This window comes from Theropithecus gelada, chromosome 2, assembly GCF_003255815.1.
Source record: "Theropithecus gelada isolate Dixy chromosome 2, Tgel_1.0, whole genome shotgun sequence".
In the NCBI taxonomy this organism is placed as follows: Eukaryota; Metazoa; Chordata; class Mammalia; order Primates; family Cercopithecidae; genus Theropithecus; species Theropithecus gelada.
The window spans coordinates 94713811-94729259 of NC_037669.1; the positions used below are offsets into that span (position 1 = coordinate 94713811).

The 15449-nt window shown below is 52.3% G+C and overlaps 1 protein-coding gene across 1 annotated transcript in view; it reads right to left on the reverse strand.

Annotated features, from left to right (window-relative positions):
* The window catches only part of LIMD1 (LIM domains containing 1), a 93031-nt gene extending 79075 nt beyond the window's left edge, over nucleotides 1-13956 (reverse strand). Inside the window, exon 1 of the mRNA XM_025377596.1 lies at nucleotides 12500-13956. Coding sequence (XP_025233381.1) covers nucleotides 12500-13907 — 1408 coding nt within the window. The 5' untranslated portion in view covers nucleotides 13908-13956. The remainder of the gene's footprint in view (nucleotides 1-12499) is intronic.
* Nucleotides 13957-15449: the final 1493 nt, after the last annotated feature.

Here is a 15449-nt window from a genome sequence, read left to right on the forward strand (position 1 = left end):
AGCAACACCTGTTTGTGACAAAAGGAAGCCCCACTAGTCTTAATTCAGTCTCTTGTACATAGTAGGTACTCAATAATAGCTGTTGAATGAATGAGTTTTCCTGGCTTGGAACTATTTTTTCTGGATGTGGTAATGCAAAGATAGTTCTGGGGCAGGGGCAAGTGAGGGCTGTGGAACCCCACAGGAAAGCCAGTGACCCACTTGGGGTTCATGCCCACAACTCCAGCTTCAGGAACTGGAGCTCCACCCACCAAGGAAACCAAGGAACCATTCAGAGCCAGGCGTGGTGGCACACGCCTGTACCCTAGCTACCTGGGAGGCTGAGGCAAGAGGACTGCTTGAGCCCAAGAGCTTGAGGCTGTAGTGTACTATGATCACACCTATGAATTAAAAAAAAAAAAAAAAAGAGAGAAGAAAACTTCAAGAGGCTCCCCCAGGTTATATGCTAACCGACTGAAATTCCCTTAACCTCAAAATGTAGTCAAGTCTCAAGTCTACTGCAAGAGACAGGACTTCTGCAAGTTAACTGAAACTGGAGGTCCGGCACTTCTTACATTCAACTTCCACTCCATGCTTGGCCCTCCTCCCACAAGCCATGTCACCCAAGTCCTCGCCAGACAACATCTCCCTTCAAAACTCTAACAGGTAATCAAGGTCTGGTGAAAACTGGCACAGCCACCACCAGGAACAAGTTATGGAGAAAATACGTCTGTAGCATCCACTGTTTCTCAGCCACTACTGCCGAGCAAACAGCAGCACCGCAACCAAAATAGTTCCCTTTTTTATTCTGATTGGGTAATATTATAAATACACACCACGATTCATTCATTCAGCAAATATCTCAAAACTTCTACAGACCAGGTCTTGTGCTTTCTATTTTGAATCTTATCGCTAATTCAGTGTTTGGTTTTGGTTTTATTTCTTCATTCTCCTTACTTCTTTTTTTTTTTTTTTTTTTTTTTGAGACCGAGTCTCACTCTGTTGCCCAGGCTAGAGTGCAATGACACGATCTTGGCTCACTGCGACCTCCACCTCCCAGGTTCAAGCGATTCTCCTGCCTCAGCCCCTCGAGTAGCTGGGACCATAGGCGTGCCACCACACCCAGCTAATTTTTGTATTTTTAGTACAGGGTTTTACCATGTTGGCCAGGCTGGTCTCAAACTCTTGACCTCAAGTGATCCGCCCGCCTTAGCCTCCAAAAGTGTTGGGATTACAGGTGTGAGCCACGCGCCCAGCCTCATTCTGCTTACTTCTTAGAGACAGGGCCTCACTTGCTTTTAAACAAACTTTGTCATTGTGCACATTTTTCACACCCACCCCATCTCAGCCTTCTCCACTCCATCAACAGGCTTCTCTGCAAGCAAATGAGGGAAAGCTTCCAAGTTCAACCAACGTACATGCCTGGGATGCCCCTGCCCATACACACATGGTGTCCGAAGCAAGTTCTCCCTTAAACCACCATCACCTGCAAAGTCAAGAGTCTTCTCCCAACCAAGAGGCCTGAATCTAAACTGGCTCTGAGGCTCAACGCAAGGGAAAGGAAACAGAATTATAAGCAGCACAGGACCTCTAGTCTCCATAAGATGAAGAAACTGAGTAAAGAAAAGTGAAGCAGAAAAGTCAAGCTTACAGCCAGAAAGCAGCACAATCAGGCCTGCAATGCAATCCTTGCTGCCCACATTTAATGTAAAGATAACTGTCAGCAAATGCCCTGGAACCTAGCCATGGCCAGCAGCTGAGCTGCCCCCAATTCCATTTCTGTCTAAATTTACTACCTCACTGCATCATCAGGAAGGAATGCAAACTGAGGTAGGGGGAAGGGAGGGAACAGGCGACATTCTGGCAGATGCAAAACCTCAGGGCCAGCCCTGACCATCACGCGAGCAAACGCAGCCACAACTTGGTTCTACCCTGCTGAAAGGAAATCCACCAACCCAGCTGACAGGGAGAGGCAGGAGAACAGGGAAGCTGCTGTTATTGTCAGAAGGGGTTTCAGGCAACAAAAAGCAAATCTGTTCCTGCTTTACCACCTGAAATGACCGTCACATACTGGCCAGCCTGGGCCTGCTGGAATATGTGCTCACCCCCTGACTTGGGGACTGCTTGCTAAGAGGGGTGCCTTTCCACTGGGTCCTCTAAGTACCTCAGTCACTATCCTTCCAGAACTAGCTGCAGGGCGGACTCATGCTAAACGCAAATTCCCTCCCTGGAATGACAGACAGCATCATGGCAGGCTTCCAGAACTTTTTGTATACTACAAAACATGTTTGTGGGGAGGGAGGTAAAGACCCCTGAGATGCTCCCCACCAGCTTTCAGTAACCGGGAGTAACCCATCCTCGCTCCCCAGGGACACAGCGACAGTCACACAACAAGAAAGATGAGGAAGGAACTTGGCCAAGTTGAAACTCCTGGCTCTCAAAACTTAAAAATAACCTGGCTGTGGATCCTAAGAACTCCCTCTGAAACATTCAAGCAGAAAGTCTCCTGCCTTCCAGTGTGACCCTGAGACCTTGTGTCCAGTTGGTTTCCCTGTAAGGGGAAAAGTGGAAAACAAAAACTGGAGTGGATATAAATATTTGCTGGCAAGTGCTACCCTGCTGTTGCCACGCCTTGGAAATTTTGGTGACCTGTTTCGTTTGAGGACAAGGTTTCTGTTCAGATAGTCGGATGGACTCTAAGGACAGTGTCAACCAAAATTTGGTTATGGGCCAGGCATGGTGGCTCACACCTGTAATCCCAGCACTTTGGGAGGCCGATGTGGATGGATCCCTTGAGGTCAGGAGTTCGAGACCAGCCTGGTCAACATGGAAAAACCCCGTCCCCACTAAAAATACAGAAATTAGCTGGCCAAGGTGGAGTGTGCCTGTAATCCCAGGTACTTGGGAAGCTGAAGCATGAGAATTGCTTGAACCTGGGAAGCAGAGGTTGCAGTGAGCTGAGATATTGCCACTGCACTCCAGCCTGGGCAACAGAGCGAGACTCAGCCTCAAAAACAAAACAAAATAAAATAAAATTTGGTTCTAGCACCTCTGCACACAGCCTGGGGTTGCTCCTGACCCCCAGACAAGGCATCTTGCTCACGCCCAGGGGAAGTACGGGTTGGCACACCCCTACCTATGCCTGCAGCACTTGGGGATGTCACACAAGCACCCCTGAGGGCATGGTCCACTTGCCCTAACCCACACCCCTTCAGAGGAACGAAAGGCAGCCCATGTGCCTCTGAGCCTCTGGGGCTCTGTCCACTGCCCTGCAGGGAGGCACTTGTGCAGGCACAGGCTCCTAGCCAGAAAAGGAAGCTGGAGACAGCCTCTCGTTGCAAGAGTGCCACCCAACTCCTCCAGTCGGCAGGCACGCCTCCACACTCTGCCTTCTTTGTTGCTCCTGGAATGGCCCTGGCTCCACCAGAGTACAAAAAGACCTCAGCCTTGAACTACCCATAGCCACAGCAGCCCCTGAAGTTTCTTCTTTGTTAGAAAGGAGAAACTTATAAGAGCTAAGAGGCAGCACAGCACAGTGGTCAAAATCTCCAACTCAGCAGCCAGACTCAGCAAAGCTACTCCATAAAAGTATTAGGCAGGCCACTTAACCTCTGTGTAGCTCAGTTTCCCCGTCTGTGAAATGGGGATAATAAAGTAGGGTTGTTGGGAGGATTGAACAACTTAATACAGGTGAGAAAAGCATAAGAAGTGCTTAGAAAAGTGTCTGGCAGAGAGAAACTGCTAGACAAATTTTAGTAAAACTGTCTCAGAGCCATAACCCCAGCTAAAAATCCCTTATTCCACCTTCACAGCCTAATGGAAGTCCCTCCACTCCTTCAACAGGCATCCACAGAGCCCACAGCATGTGGGGCACTGGGACAAAGAAGGGAGACTGGCCCAGACACTGCTGGGCCTGAGGCCACTAACCTATGACAAATGATCCAGCAATGCCCAGGGTACCACAGGATCCCACGGAGAGGACTGGGTCATGCCAGCACAAACAAGGACAGTGAGTGCCACAAACCAGAGCTCCCAGCTGCCCCCTGCCCTAAGGATGACAAGTTTAATTGGAATGAGCGCCTCAAAAGGCCTGCAGGGTTGGTGATCATCATCGTACCAGTGGCTTGCCACGTGTGGTTGTTTCCTAAAGGACACCTTTAGTCCTTTCTAATCTCACTTTAATCGGATGCACTCTTCCAAGCAAATTGGCCTCTAGCTCAGTAAATGATTCTACATTTGGCCAGAGATCCAAGAATCGCAGTGCCTGATACATTCTGTATCACTAACGGGCTCAGCCACTACCTTTGTACTGGATACTTTCTGCAGACAATCTTAATGCTGATTATTCTAAGGATGGCAGGGACATGAGTGATTCATGTTTCTTCTTTAATTGTATGTATTTTCCAGAATACCTAAGGTAAAAATGATTACCACTTACAATTGCAAATGTAACCATAACTAAAAATAAAGATTGTTTTTTAATTCTGTGAAGGTCTGGGAAGGGGCTGGGATGCCAGGCCGCTTGGCCTCTGCCTTTCCAGGCTCTATGCCACTGCCAACAATAATGCTGCCCAGTCCCTGTTACTTGGTTAGCTGAAATCCAGGCATCTAATTATACCCAATGCCACTGTCACAGGACTTTGGGCCGGGAAGGACCCTGAGAGGTCATCTTGGCTCAAAAGAGCTAGAGGGACTTGCCCAACACCACACCCTGAGCTCATGCCTGTAATCCCAGCACTTTGGGAGGCTGAGGTGGGAGATCACTTGAGGCTGGGAGTTCAAAACCAGCCTAAGCAACATGGTGAGACTCTGCCTCAGTTTTTTAAAAGAATGCACACAGGCTGCCCAATGTCTAAAGCACTGGGCATCCCCATATCCCAGGGTGTGCATCTGCAGGGCCAGACAGATTGGAGTCTTCAATGTCACTGCGAAATGTTACCAGCAGAATCAGAAATTTACTCCCATGTCACTGGAAACCTGGACTCAACTGGTTCAAATTATGGCACATCTCCAAAAGGCATTCTGGTGGCAGTCCCCAGGTCATCACATCGAGTCATGCCAGTCACTCAGACACAGCCACATGGCTATTGACCTTCTGTCACTTTCTTCCCCTTCAGCACTTGGTTTGGGTTTAATGAAATGCCTGATATGGGAGGAGGCTGGTTAGCCAGTGCCTCTGGGAAACACAGGCAGACCTCTGTCCTGGAATTCTGGAGGGGCTGCTTTATTACCAGACTAGCCCATGTTGTTTCCTTTTATGTAAAAAATGCTCAATTTTTTAATCTAGGCTAGAATTAAGCACCATATTTCAAGCATCTATTGCTAATAAAGTCTGATAAACAGTAATTAAAAAGTCATGAAGGGCCAGGTGCGGTGGCTCACACCTATAATCCCAGCACTTTGGGAGGCAGAGGCAGGCGGATCACCTGAGGTTAAGAGCTCAAGACCAGCCTGGCCAACATGGCAAAACCCCGTCTCTACTGAAAATACAAAAATTAGCCAAGCATGGTGGTGTGCGCCTGTAATCCCAGCTATTCAGGAGGCTGAAGCAGTAGAATTGCATGGGCCCGGGGCGGCGGTGGCTGCAGTGAGCCAAGATCGCACCATTGTACTCCAGCCTGGGTGACAGAGCAAGACTCCATCCCAATTGAAAACAAAAAAAAAGGCTGGGCACAGTGGCTCACGCCTGTAATCCCAGCACTTTGGGAGGCCAAGGTGGGTGAATCACGAGGTCAGGAGATCAAGACCATCCTTGCTAACACGGTGAAAACCCGTCTCTATTAAAAATACAAAAAATTAGCCGGGCGTGGTGGCAGGTGCCTGTAGTCCCAGCTACTCGGGAGGCTGAGGCAGAAGAATGGCGCAAACCCGGGAGGCGGAGCTTGTAGTGAGCTGAGATTGCGCCACTGCACTCTAGCCTGGGCTACACAGCGAGACCCCAACAAAAAAAAAAAAAAAAAAAAAAAAAAGGTCATGAAGATGAGGAGCAGCTCAGTGTGCAAGAGACTGTCAGATGGAAGGGCATCTGTAGTCATATAGACAGGACATGTAGACATGCAGATAGGACATCTGTAGTCATGCAAATAGGACATGTAGGTACGTAGATAGGACATCCACATGTTCCTTGCTTGGACTGCTTATTTAACCCTGTTCATTGCCAGGAAAGTAAAATCAGGAGAGACAGGCTCCCTGGCCCTGGTCAGGGCAGGGCCATTCTCAGGAGGAGTCACACCTGTTTTCAGGCTCCCAGGCTAAGGTGGGTCTGCCACTGCAGTTTTCTGGGTTAGGATACCGCTGAAAGGACATCCACCAAGGACAGAAAGACTAAACACAATGCCAACCTTTCCTCTCTCCCTGCTGGTGAGGAGCAGGCCTGTCCGTTCACTTTCCGGGTACAGGAGACCCTGGAACCTGCTTATTCTTGCCTTTCCCACCCCTTTGATCATAACGAAGTCTGTCAGAGCCTTCTCCCCAAGTGAGCAGAATGTGGCTCTCTCCTGGTTAGCTTTAGCAGTGACGGATCACCCAGGCCCACCCACAGCAGGGAGGGTAAGCACAGGGGCTTCAGGTCCAGGGGACACAAAAGTCCACAGTCCAGGCTGGGTGCAGTGGTTCACGCCTGTAATCCCAGTACTTTGGGAGGCCAAGGCGGGCGGATCACGAGGTCAGGAGATCGAGACCATCCTGGCTAAGACGGTGAAACCCCAACTCTACAAAAAACATATATATGAAAACTTAGCCAGGCGTGGTGGCGGGCATCTGTAATCCCAGCTACCTGGGAGGCTGAGGCAGGAGAATGGCGTGAACCCAGGAGGCAGAGCTTGCAGTGAGCCAAGATCGCGCCACTGCACTCCATCCTGGGCGACAGAGTGAGACTGTCTCAACAACAACAACAAAAAAAGGTCCACAGCCTGAAATGTGGGAGAAGGAGGCATGGAAAAGGCAAGGAGCCCACAAATGCTCCCTATAGCACTTGGGTGTGGAGTGAATCTGGAGGGGCAATAGAAGGCATCCACTCACATGTGAGAGACCACCTGGTCCCACCATGCAAGTGGTCAGGCAGAAGGAAAATCCCAACTGGTGTGGGAGCACCACTACTGGTACCCACGTGGTCTTGAGCAAGTCACTTAACCTCTCTGGCCTCAGTTTCTCAACTGTAAACAAAGAATGGTGCCTACATCAAAACTAAGTGTGCAGGTTAAATGCCAATAATGTCCAAAAGCACTGAACCCCAGTGCCCGGCACACCACTGGCACTTGACACATGGTAGCTATTATTAGAACCATAATGCCCAAGTCACCCGCTCCTACCTACCCTGAGAAGCGGGGGCTGTGGTGATGTGCAAAGGCCCTTCGATGGAGAGGACAGGGGAGGGCGCAGCTGCTGGGGTGCAGCAGGCAGGTGGTCCTCCTGTCAGCCCCTGGGGAGACTGCCCCAGCTGCACAGAGCTGCCTTGCCCAAAGCCACCATCTTCCTGGGCAGCCCACAGCCAACAGCTGATCCCTGAGGGAGTGTGAAGGCTGGGCCATGTCAGGCCAACTAGGATGACCCTAAAGGACTTTTCCAGCTCCCAGGCTCCCTGTGGGGTCAGGCCCCAGCAGCTCAGCTCTCTTCTAGCCATTCCTGATTCCTTCTCCACTTTACACAGGTGGGGACCCCAAAAGCACCTTTTAATAAGCCCTTGTATGGTAAACTCTGTCTCAGTCAGTTTCCCAGGAAACCCAGCCTACAACAGGTGGTTTATTTGTGGGGTTTTTTTGTTTTTTTGTTTTGAGACAGGGTCTTGTTCTGTCACCCAGGTTGGAGTGCAGTGGCATGATCATGGCTCACTGCAGCCTCACCCTCCTGGGCTCAAGCAATCTTCCCACCTCAATCTCCCAAGTAGCTGGGACTACAGGTGTGCACCACCATGCCTGGCTAATTTTTCTGTTTTTTGTAGAGATGGGGTCTATGTTGCACAGGCTGGTCTTAAACTCCTGGGCTCAAACAATTCTCCTGCCTCAGTCTCTTGAGTCGCTGGGATTACAGGTGTGAGCCACCACATCCAGCTTGTGTCCTTTTTCCTTAGAAAGGGAGAAGAGGACCAGTGTGAGGAAGACAGGTGGATCACATGGAGGAGACGGTGGGGCACAACTAACAAAGGCACGGTGCCCTCTGCACCCCACCTCTGCAGTGTCAGCAGTGGTACTAAAACAGAAGCCACACTGCACTAGGTGGTATAGGCCAGGAGCAACGCCTAGAAGACCAAAAACCCAACGCCATGGACAGAGAGACACAAAGAGGCCACAGGGGTGTGGCTGGAGGAGGAAGTAGGCCCAGCAGAACAGGGAAAGAGACACACCTCTGTAGGATCTTATTTTATTAAACCCACAAAGACCAGCCATGGAAAGTGCCAGGAGATTTTCCGTGCCACGTTAATCAGTAACTGGAAACTGGGCATCTTGAGACTCTAAGGGCTTACAGAGGTGGCAAGAGGGATTCACAAGCTCTTTCCACAAAGTCAAATACCCAAAGGGACACCTTTGACTTAGGAAGGGGACCAGGCTAACCCAAACATCTACTTTGCTTTGCTTTTGGCCTGAGTGGCATCGCGTGTCATGGGGACTTCTGTCACTCTGACTCTCACTGCCAAGCACTCTGCACCATTAATCATTCCTCTATTTGGAAGTGGAATCTAACCATTATTTAACAAATGTAACATGTTGGGTAGACAAAATCTTTCCAGTAATACCAGATGTAGGGGAGGGAAAAGTATCTGTGGGGGTGAGCCCCTCAGCTGTCCAGCCTCCTCAGGCTACTGACAAGGGAGGAGCAGTCTGGAGGAGCACGCAGTCTGTTCAAGTTCCCCACACAGGGACAGGCAAAGACTGCCATTGCTCAGACCGAAAGACTTCCTCCTCTGCCCCAAGGGAGGTCACGGAAGAGCAGATGGAAGCTCTGCCACCAAAGCAGGCATGGGGCAAACCCTCTCCTACACAGTCGGCAGCTCGGTCCTGGCATGAGCGCTGCAGGGAGCAACCAAGCCACACCTAAAGGACACAAACCACGCAGCCCCACAGTCCCACTCCTGGCAGCTGATCTTGCAGCTACGCCTGTCCCTTGTAGATGGGTACATTCCAAAGGCCCATCGGTAAGGGTTGCTTAAGTGACCTTAGGTGACCCGGGCACATCGCACAGCAGCCACGTATAGCCAACTCAACACATGCGGATGCAGAGCCACTGCAGAGACGCTGTGCAGTGGAACAGCATGCCACCACTGGGGCTGGCAGAAACACATATGCTCATTACACCCAGGACACTCGACCAGACAGGCTGGGAAAAGAGGCTCAGTTTTCACTGTGTGTGCTTGCTTATCTGTGAAGTTTATACAAAAAATGAATAAAATACACAATTCCATTTTTAAACGAAATTCCAGAATAGGTAATGCCACAGAGACAGAACGCACATCGGTTGTTGCCAGGAGCTGGGGGAGATGGGGGGAAACAGGGAGCAATTGGGTTAGGGGTATGGGGTTTCCTTTTGGGTTGATGAAAACATTTTGGAACTAGACAGAGGTGTTCATTGTACAACACTGTGAATGTATTAATATTAAACAACACTGAATTGTTCACTTCAAAATGGTTAATTTACCTTATGTGAATTTCATCTCAATTAAAAATAAAAAATAAAAATAAATAAATAAAATAGGCCTCCAAATCTCTGCTTGGGAGACAGTTTGGCAATGCTGGTTAGATGCGTGAGCCCTGAGGCTGAACTAAACTGTCAAGCTCAAGCCCCAGCAGCACCCAATATGACCTGTGACACCGCCAGTAATTTAATCTCCCTGAGCTTCCATTTCCTCATCAGTAAAATGGGCATAATGGCAGAACCAGCTTCCGAGGATGCTGTGACCAGTCAATTCAATAGTCGGCACCAAGCGTTCAGTACGGTGTCCAGCACAGATCAGGCCTGTGGGGCCTCTGTGCTTGCTGTCCGCTCTGCCAAGAACACCATTTCCCTGGGAAAACACACGGTCCAGTCTCCTGCCTGCCTTTGCTCAAATGCATCTTCTTGGTGGGACATTCCTTGATCACCCAATTTAAAACTGGAAATCTCTCTGCCACCCCCAGCCCCAGGGCTCCATTTCCTTTCTCTGCCTTGATTCTCTCCCTAGGACTTGCTTATTTACTTCATTCACTCCCTGCCTCCTTCTACTACATTGTCTGCTCCAGGCAGGCAGAGGTTCCTGTCTGTCCTGTTCACTATGTATCCCCAAGACCTGGAACAGAGCATGGCCTCAAGATAGGTGCTCAATAAATTTTAATATATGCTGAATGGATGAGTAGCATTAGCTAATACTGATGCTCTGATGCACGGTATAAACTTGCATCCCAAGATAAATAAAACTGCTGCTTGTGTTGTCCAATGAGCTTGAAATTTACAACAAAACAAAAGTTTAAATTAAAAGACCCACAGTATTTCCAGCTATTACTCCCAAACGTGGGAATGTGCTGAGGAGAAAAGAGTTCACGGTGAGATGGTGCCATGTGCTTTAAAAAATAAACCAGTAGGCCGGGCACAGTGGCTCACACCTGTAATCCCAGCACTTTGGGAGGCTGAGGCAAGAGGATCACTTGAGCCCAGGATAACAGCCTGGGCAACCTAGAGAGGATGCCCCCACCTCCACGCCCCCTTCCTCCCCCGCTTCCTCCTAAGTAGTCCTAGCTACTCAGGAGGCTGAGGTAGGAAGATGCCTTGAGTCCAGGAGGTCTAGGCTGCACTGCACTCCAGCCTGGGCAACAAGGCAAGACCTTGTCTCAAAATAAATAAAGAAATAAAAATAAAGTTAAAAAAAAGTAAGCCGTAAACAGTTACCCTGACCTCAGCCTGCTGAGTATGGGGTGAGAACTGGCTCCCACGAGGTTCTCATGAGAAGCAAAACACAATGCTACCGTAAGTTGCACACATCCAGCAGCCCAGTGCCTCAGACCTTGGTCCCTCAAAGGACCTTGGGACACTTGTTCGTTCACGGAGAACAAGGGTAGGCTGACAGCAGTAAGCCAGCTGTCTTCCTCTCCCAGAGCCTTCCCTGTCCCTGCCCTCCATTCGGCAGAGCTGCTACCCCAGCAGAACGCAGGCTATGGGGAACACGTGAGCTCAATTATCCAAAGTTAAAAAATGAAAAACCCCTCCGATTCTCCACGAATAGGCTGTCTTTCTAGTTAGCTCTCCTATGAGACAACTAATCATTACTCAACAGAAAGATGCAGCTACCACTAAACCCTGTGCAAAGAAAAAAAGTTGAAGCTAGCAGTCTCCAAGAGTTTGTGGTTTTAAAACAGAGAATAAAACAAAACTTGCAAGTTTGAGTAAAACCAGGAAGACACATTTTCCATCCTAGTTTGAGCCATGGCTGTGGTGCTACCTGGCTGTTGGCTGTTACCTGGGTGTGGGCTGGGTTAGGAGGCTCATGGTGCAGCAGGGCTCAAATCTTGCCACACAGCAGGGTCACAGCTTGCTGGGTCCCATCCCACAGTTTCTGATTCAATAGGTCTGGGGTGGGGCCCAAGAATTTCCATTTCTAATCAGTTTCCAGGCAAAGGGATGCTCCTGATCCAGGGACTACACTTAACCACTGCTCTGGCCAGGCGCGGTGGCTCACGCCTGTAATCCCAGCACTTTGGGAGGCCGAGGCGGCCAGATCACGAGGTCGGGAGATTGAGAACATCCTGTCTAGCGCAGTGAAACCCTGTCTCTACTAAAATAAATAAATAAATACAAAAAATTAGCCAGGTATGGTGACACGTGCCTGCAGTCCCAACTACTCAAGAGGCTGAGGCAGGAGAATTGCTTGAACCCAGGAGGCGGAGATTGCAGTGAGCCAAGATTGCGCCACTGCACTCTAGCCTGGGCTACAGAACGAGACTCCATCTCAAAAAAAACAAAAAAAACAAAAAAAAACAAAGAAAAACCCCTGCTCTACGAGTCTTTCATGGTAGTGTTTGACCTGCCTCAACCGCACACAAGTACCCACCTACACAGAGACACACACACACGGCAGTCAAGAGCACCTGCCTCAAATCACTGGTCCCTCAAACAGCCAGAACAACCAGATCTGCCCAACCAACTACAGACTGAATGCTCAGGGGTACCTCCCCCCTGAGAAAGCTGGTCTCATTCAAGTCCTGCATGAGCCTGTCACTGCAGGAGGCTCTAAAGTCACACCCAAAACCCTTGAAATCCAAAGTCACAGCATTTCTCTTTTCTGAGAACAGTCACGAGCAATCCCACCCTGCTGCACCCTTCACACATGGGTAACCCCAGCTGCAAGGTCCGCTTTCTGCCCCAGCATGCTTTCAAGTTTCTGAATCAGAAAAAGCAGCTGAAAGAGGAAGCCCAAAACAAAAAACAGAAAAATAAAAAAACAGGCCACTCAAGGAGAGGTAGCTACAGCCTATAGCATCCCTGGTAGGAAGCATGTTCCCCAACCTCAAGAACCCCATCACCCCACCATAGGCAACTCCACCAGCCTCTCACTCACCAAAGTAATCGGCCTTCGGGTGAGCATCCATCTCTCGCTCCAGACGTTGGGTGAGGGCTTCTAATTTCAACTCAGCAGCAGAGGGTCTCAGTTCAGGACCTGGGACCAGTGGCTGGCAGGGCAGCCTCACCCTAGGGGAACTTGGGCTCTCCAGGAGCACAGGTCCCAGGCTACCATCAGAAGACCAGCCCAGGGTACCCTCTTTACAAGATAACTCAGGCAGGGTGGACATCACTGGATGGACAAGACTGGTGGGGCTGAGCTTGGGACCAGTGCCAAGGTCTGTGCAGCCAGGCTTCGGCCCCAGCCCAGGGACCGCACCCGGCTGTGAACTGTCCAGGCCAGCTGGCGAGGATGATGGGGCAGAACTGGAAAGATAAGATTTGGGCCCATCCTGGAACCAAGGTTGGGGGGCCACATTGGGTTTGGACATCACACCTGAAACCTCACCCCCCAGCCCCGAGTTTGATCTTGGAAGACCTCCTTGCCTGGGGCAGCTCAGGGCCAGGGGTGCTGACACAGAAGGGGTCCTGGGCTGAGCAGGCCCCAGAGCTGGTGCTCCATTCTCCAAGTTTGGGGAAGGCAGGCCAGGGCTCACCCGCTGGGAGGAGGCAGTGGACCAAAGGCCTGTTGGCTTCTCGCTGCTGCGGCCACCAATGCCACTATCCTGACCACTGAGGCTACCCTCAGAAGATCTGCTGGAGCTCAGGGAGAGCTGTCGCTGGTTTAGGGGATGGTCCCCACAGGGTTTGGGCAGTGGTGGGTCACTCCCCAGGGAGCTAGGCCACCCACTCCCTACACTCAGGCCGATGCTGGGGGACACTCCTGGTTTGTCACCCCACTTTGGGCTTGCCAAGGAGAGGTTGTCGTAATAGTCTCCGTGAGTGAGGCAGGAAGGATCCTCGCAGGGGCCCGGCTGGTGCAAAGCAGACATCTCAGAAGTCGCCGGGCTCTCCCTGGAACCACAGTCCTGGCTGCCATGCCTTGTGCCATGCAGGTATGGCCTGGATCTCTGCTCCTGCGGTGGGTACGGGGGCTGCCCAGCAGCGAAGGTGGTGACTGCCCCAGGCGCCCCTGTCGAGGCAGCAAGAGGAGGCTTGGCAGCACCATCCACAGTCAGCTTGCTGCCCACACCAACTTCCCGACGGGTCTGTGGGCCCAGGCGGCCCCCTCCATTGACAGGGCCTCTGCTTCCCCTGGGCAGGGTCTCCTCCTGCAGGAGCTGCTGCTGCTGCTGGAGGTGGATTTTGGCCATCTTGGTGGCGAACACCCTGCGAGTTTCCTCAAACTCGGGGTTGTTGCCTGCACCCTTGTCCACTCGGAAGAGCCCATCCTTGGAGGCCTCATACATGTTCAGGTCCTCGATGAATTTACTGGCCTCCAGGCCCAGGTCGTCATACTTATCCATGCTGCAGACAGGTGTCCCGGCCTAGCCCAGGTGCCGTGTGTGTGTGTGTGTGTGTGGAGGGCGGCGGTGAGATGCTGGCGAAGGGTCGGGGCTCAAGTCCGACCCAGTACAGGTAAAGACTTCCACCTGCCTAGCATGAAGGGCATGACCCCAGGACTTAAGAGTTCAGCCGAAGTTGAGACCTCAACGCCAGCTGGACCAAGTTGGCTTCTAATTCCCTTTCCCCTGGAGACGTCCTTGTTGGGGTAGCTGGTGGCACTTCGCTGTCCCGGGCCTGCTCAGCGGAGTTCTTTTCTCCTCTCCAAATTATAAAAGGAAAAAGAAAACAGCAAAAAAGTAAAATCACATCCTCCTCAGGCAACCAAATGCGGAAACCCACAGCAAGGCAGCAGCCGACTGGGCCGGGTGAAGCTGAATCGGCCAGGAGGGCGCCGAGGCCGTGAGTCGGGCCGGAGCAAAGGCGTGGAGGCTGAGGCGCAGGTACGTCCCGGGCGCTGGGTCCTCCGCTGCTTCCCCGGAGCTGCGATCCCGGCCGGCGCCTGGCGGGAGCGCCGTCCGGGACGCACGGGCGGCCGAGCAGCGGCAGGAAGTTCACGGCAGCTGGGGCTGGCGGCCCATTGTCCGATGGCGGCGGCGGATCGGCGCGCGCGGGCCGGAGGGCGGCGGGACGCGGAAGTGAGTGCGCCAGAGCAGTCCCTGCTGCTCGCTCTCCGGCTCTGCACGTCCCGAGCCCGCGCGGGGGCGGAGGGGGCGGCCGAGGGGCGGGGACGGCGCGCGGGCGGGCGCCCAGGGGCAGGCCTGCACACTGCAGCGTGGCTGGGCCTCCCGCCCCCAGTCCTGGCTGGAGAACCCCGAGGGGTGCCCCGCAAGTCCGTCCCACGCTCTAGCACTGGGACTGCACGGGAGTTCGCCACGGCCACTGCCGCCCCCTGCAAGACCTGGACCGAATTGAGTGCTCCGACCTCCCTTCCAGTCTCGGGTCCTCAGCCCGGCCCCGCCCCTGGCAGCGCTGGGCGGGGTCCTCCGCTTGGAGACAGGCGGCCTGGGTAGCCTGCATGGGCCCAACACTGGCGCTGGGAGTTTGCGAGGAGTTTGGAGGATGCCACTCCTCGCTCCACTGCCTCAGTTTGCCCGGTGGAAAGCCAGCGCTGTGTGCCTCTCGAGGCCGCCACTGTCCAGGCTGTGCCCGCCGCCCGGCTTGCCCGAGGTGCACTATTGGAGAGGCGCACGGGCATGTCACCCGTGGCTGGCCCACCGTCCTCTTTGACAGATCGGGAGACTGAGGCAGAGAGGGGGAAATGCCCGGGATGTCAACGTAACCAGCAAAGCGTAGATGGGAGCCCGGGCCCTCTGAAAGAGCGGAAAAGAAGAAAGTCTCGTTTTGCCCGCGCGCATTTCACGTCCTCAGTGCAGCAGTAAAAGTACATGCCCTAGTAGGCTCGTTATTCATAGAGGGACCCATCTGCAAGTGGATCCGCGCGGCTCCAGGGACACCAGGCCTGACTCCTTGGCGCCCCCGCATGGCCCGGGACTCCCTATACC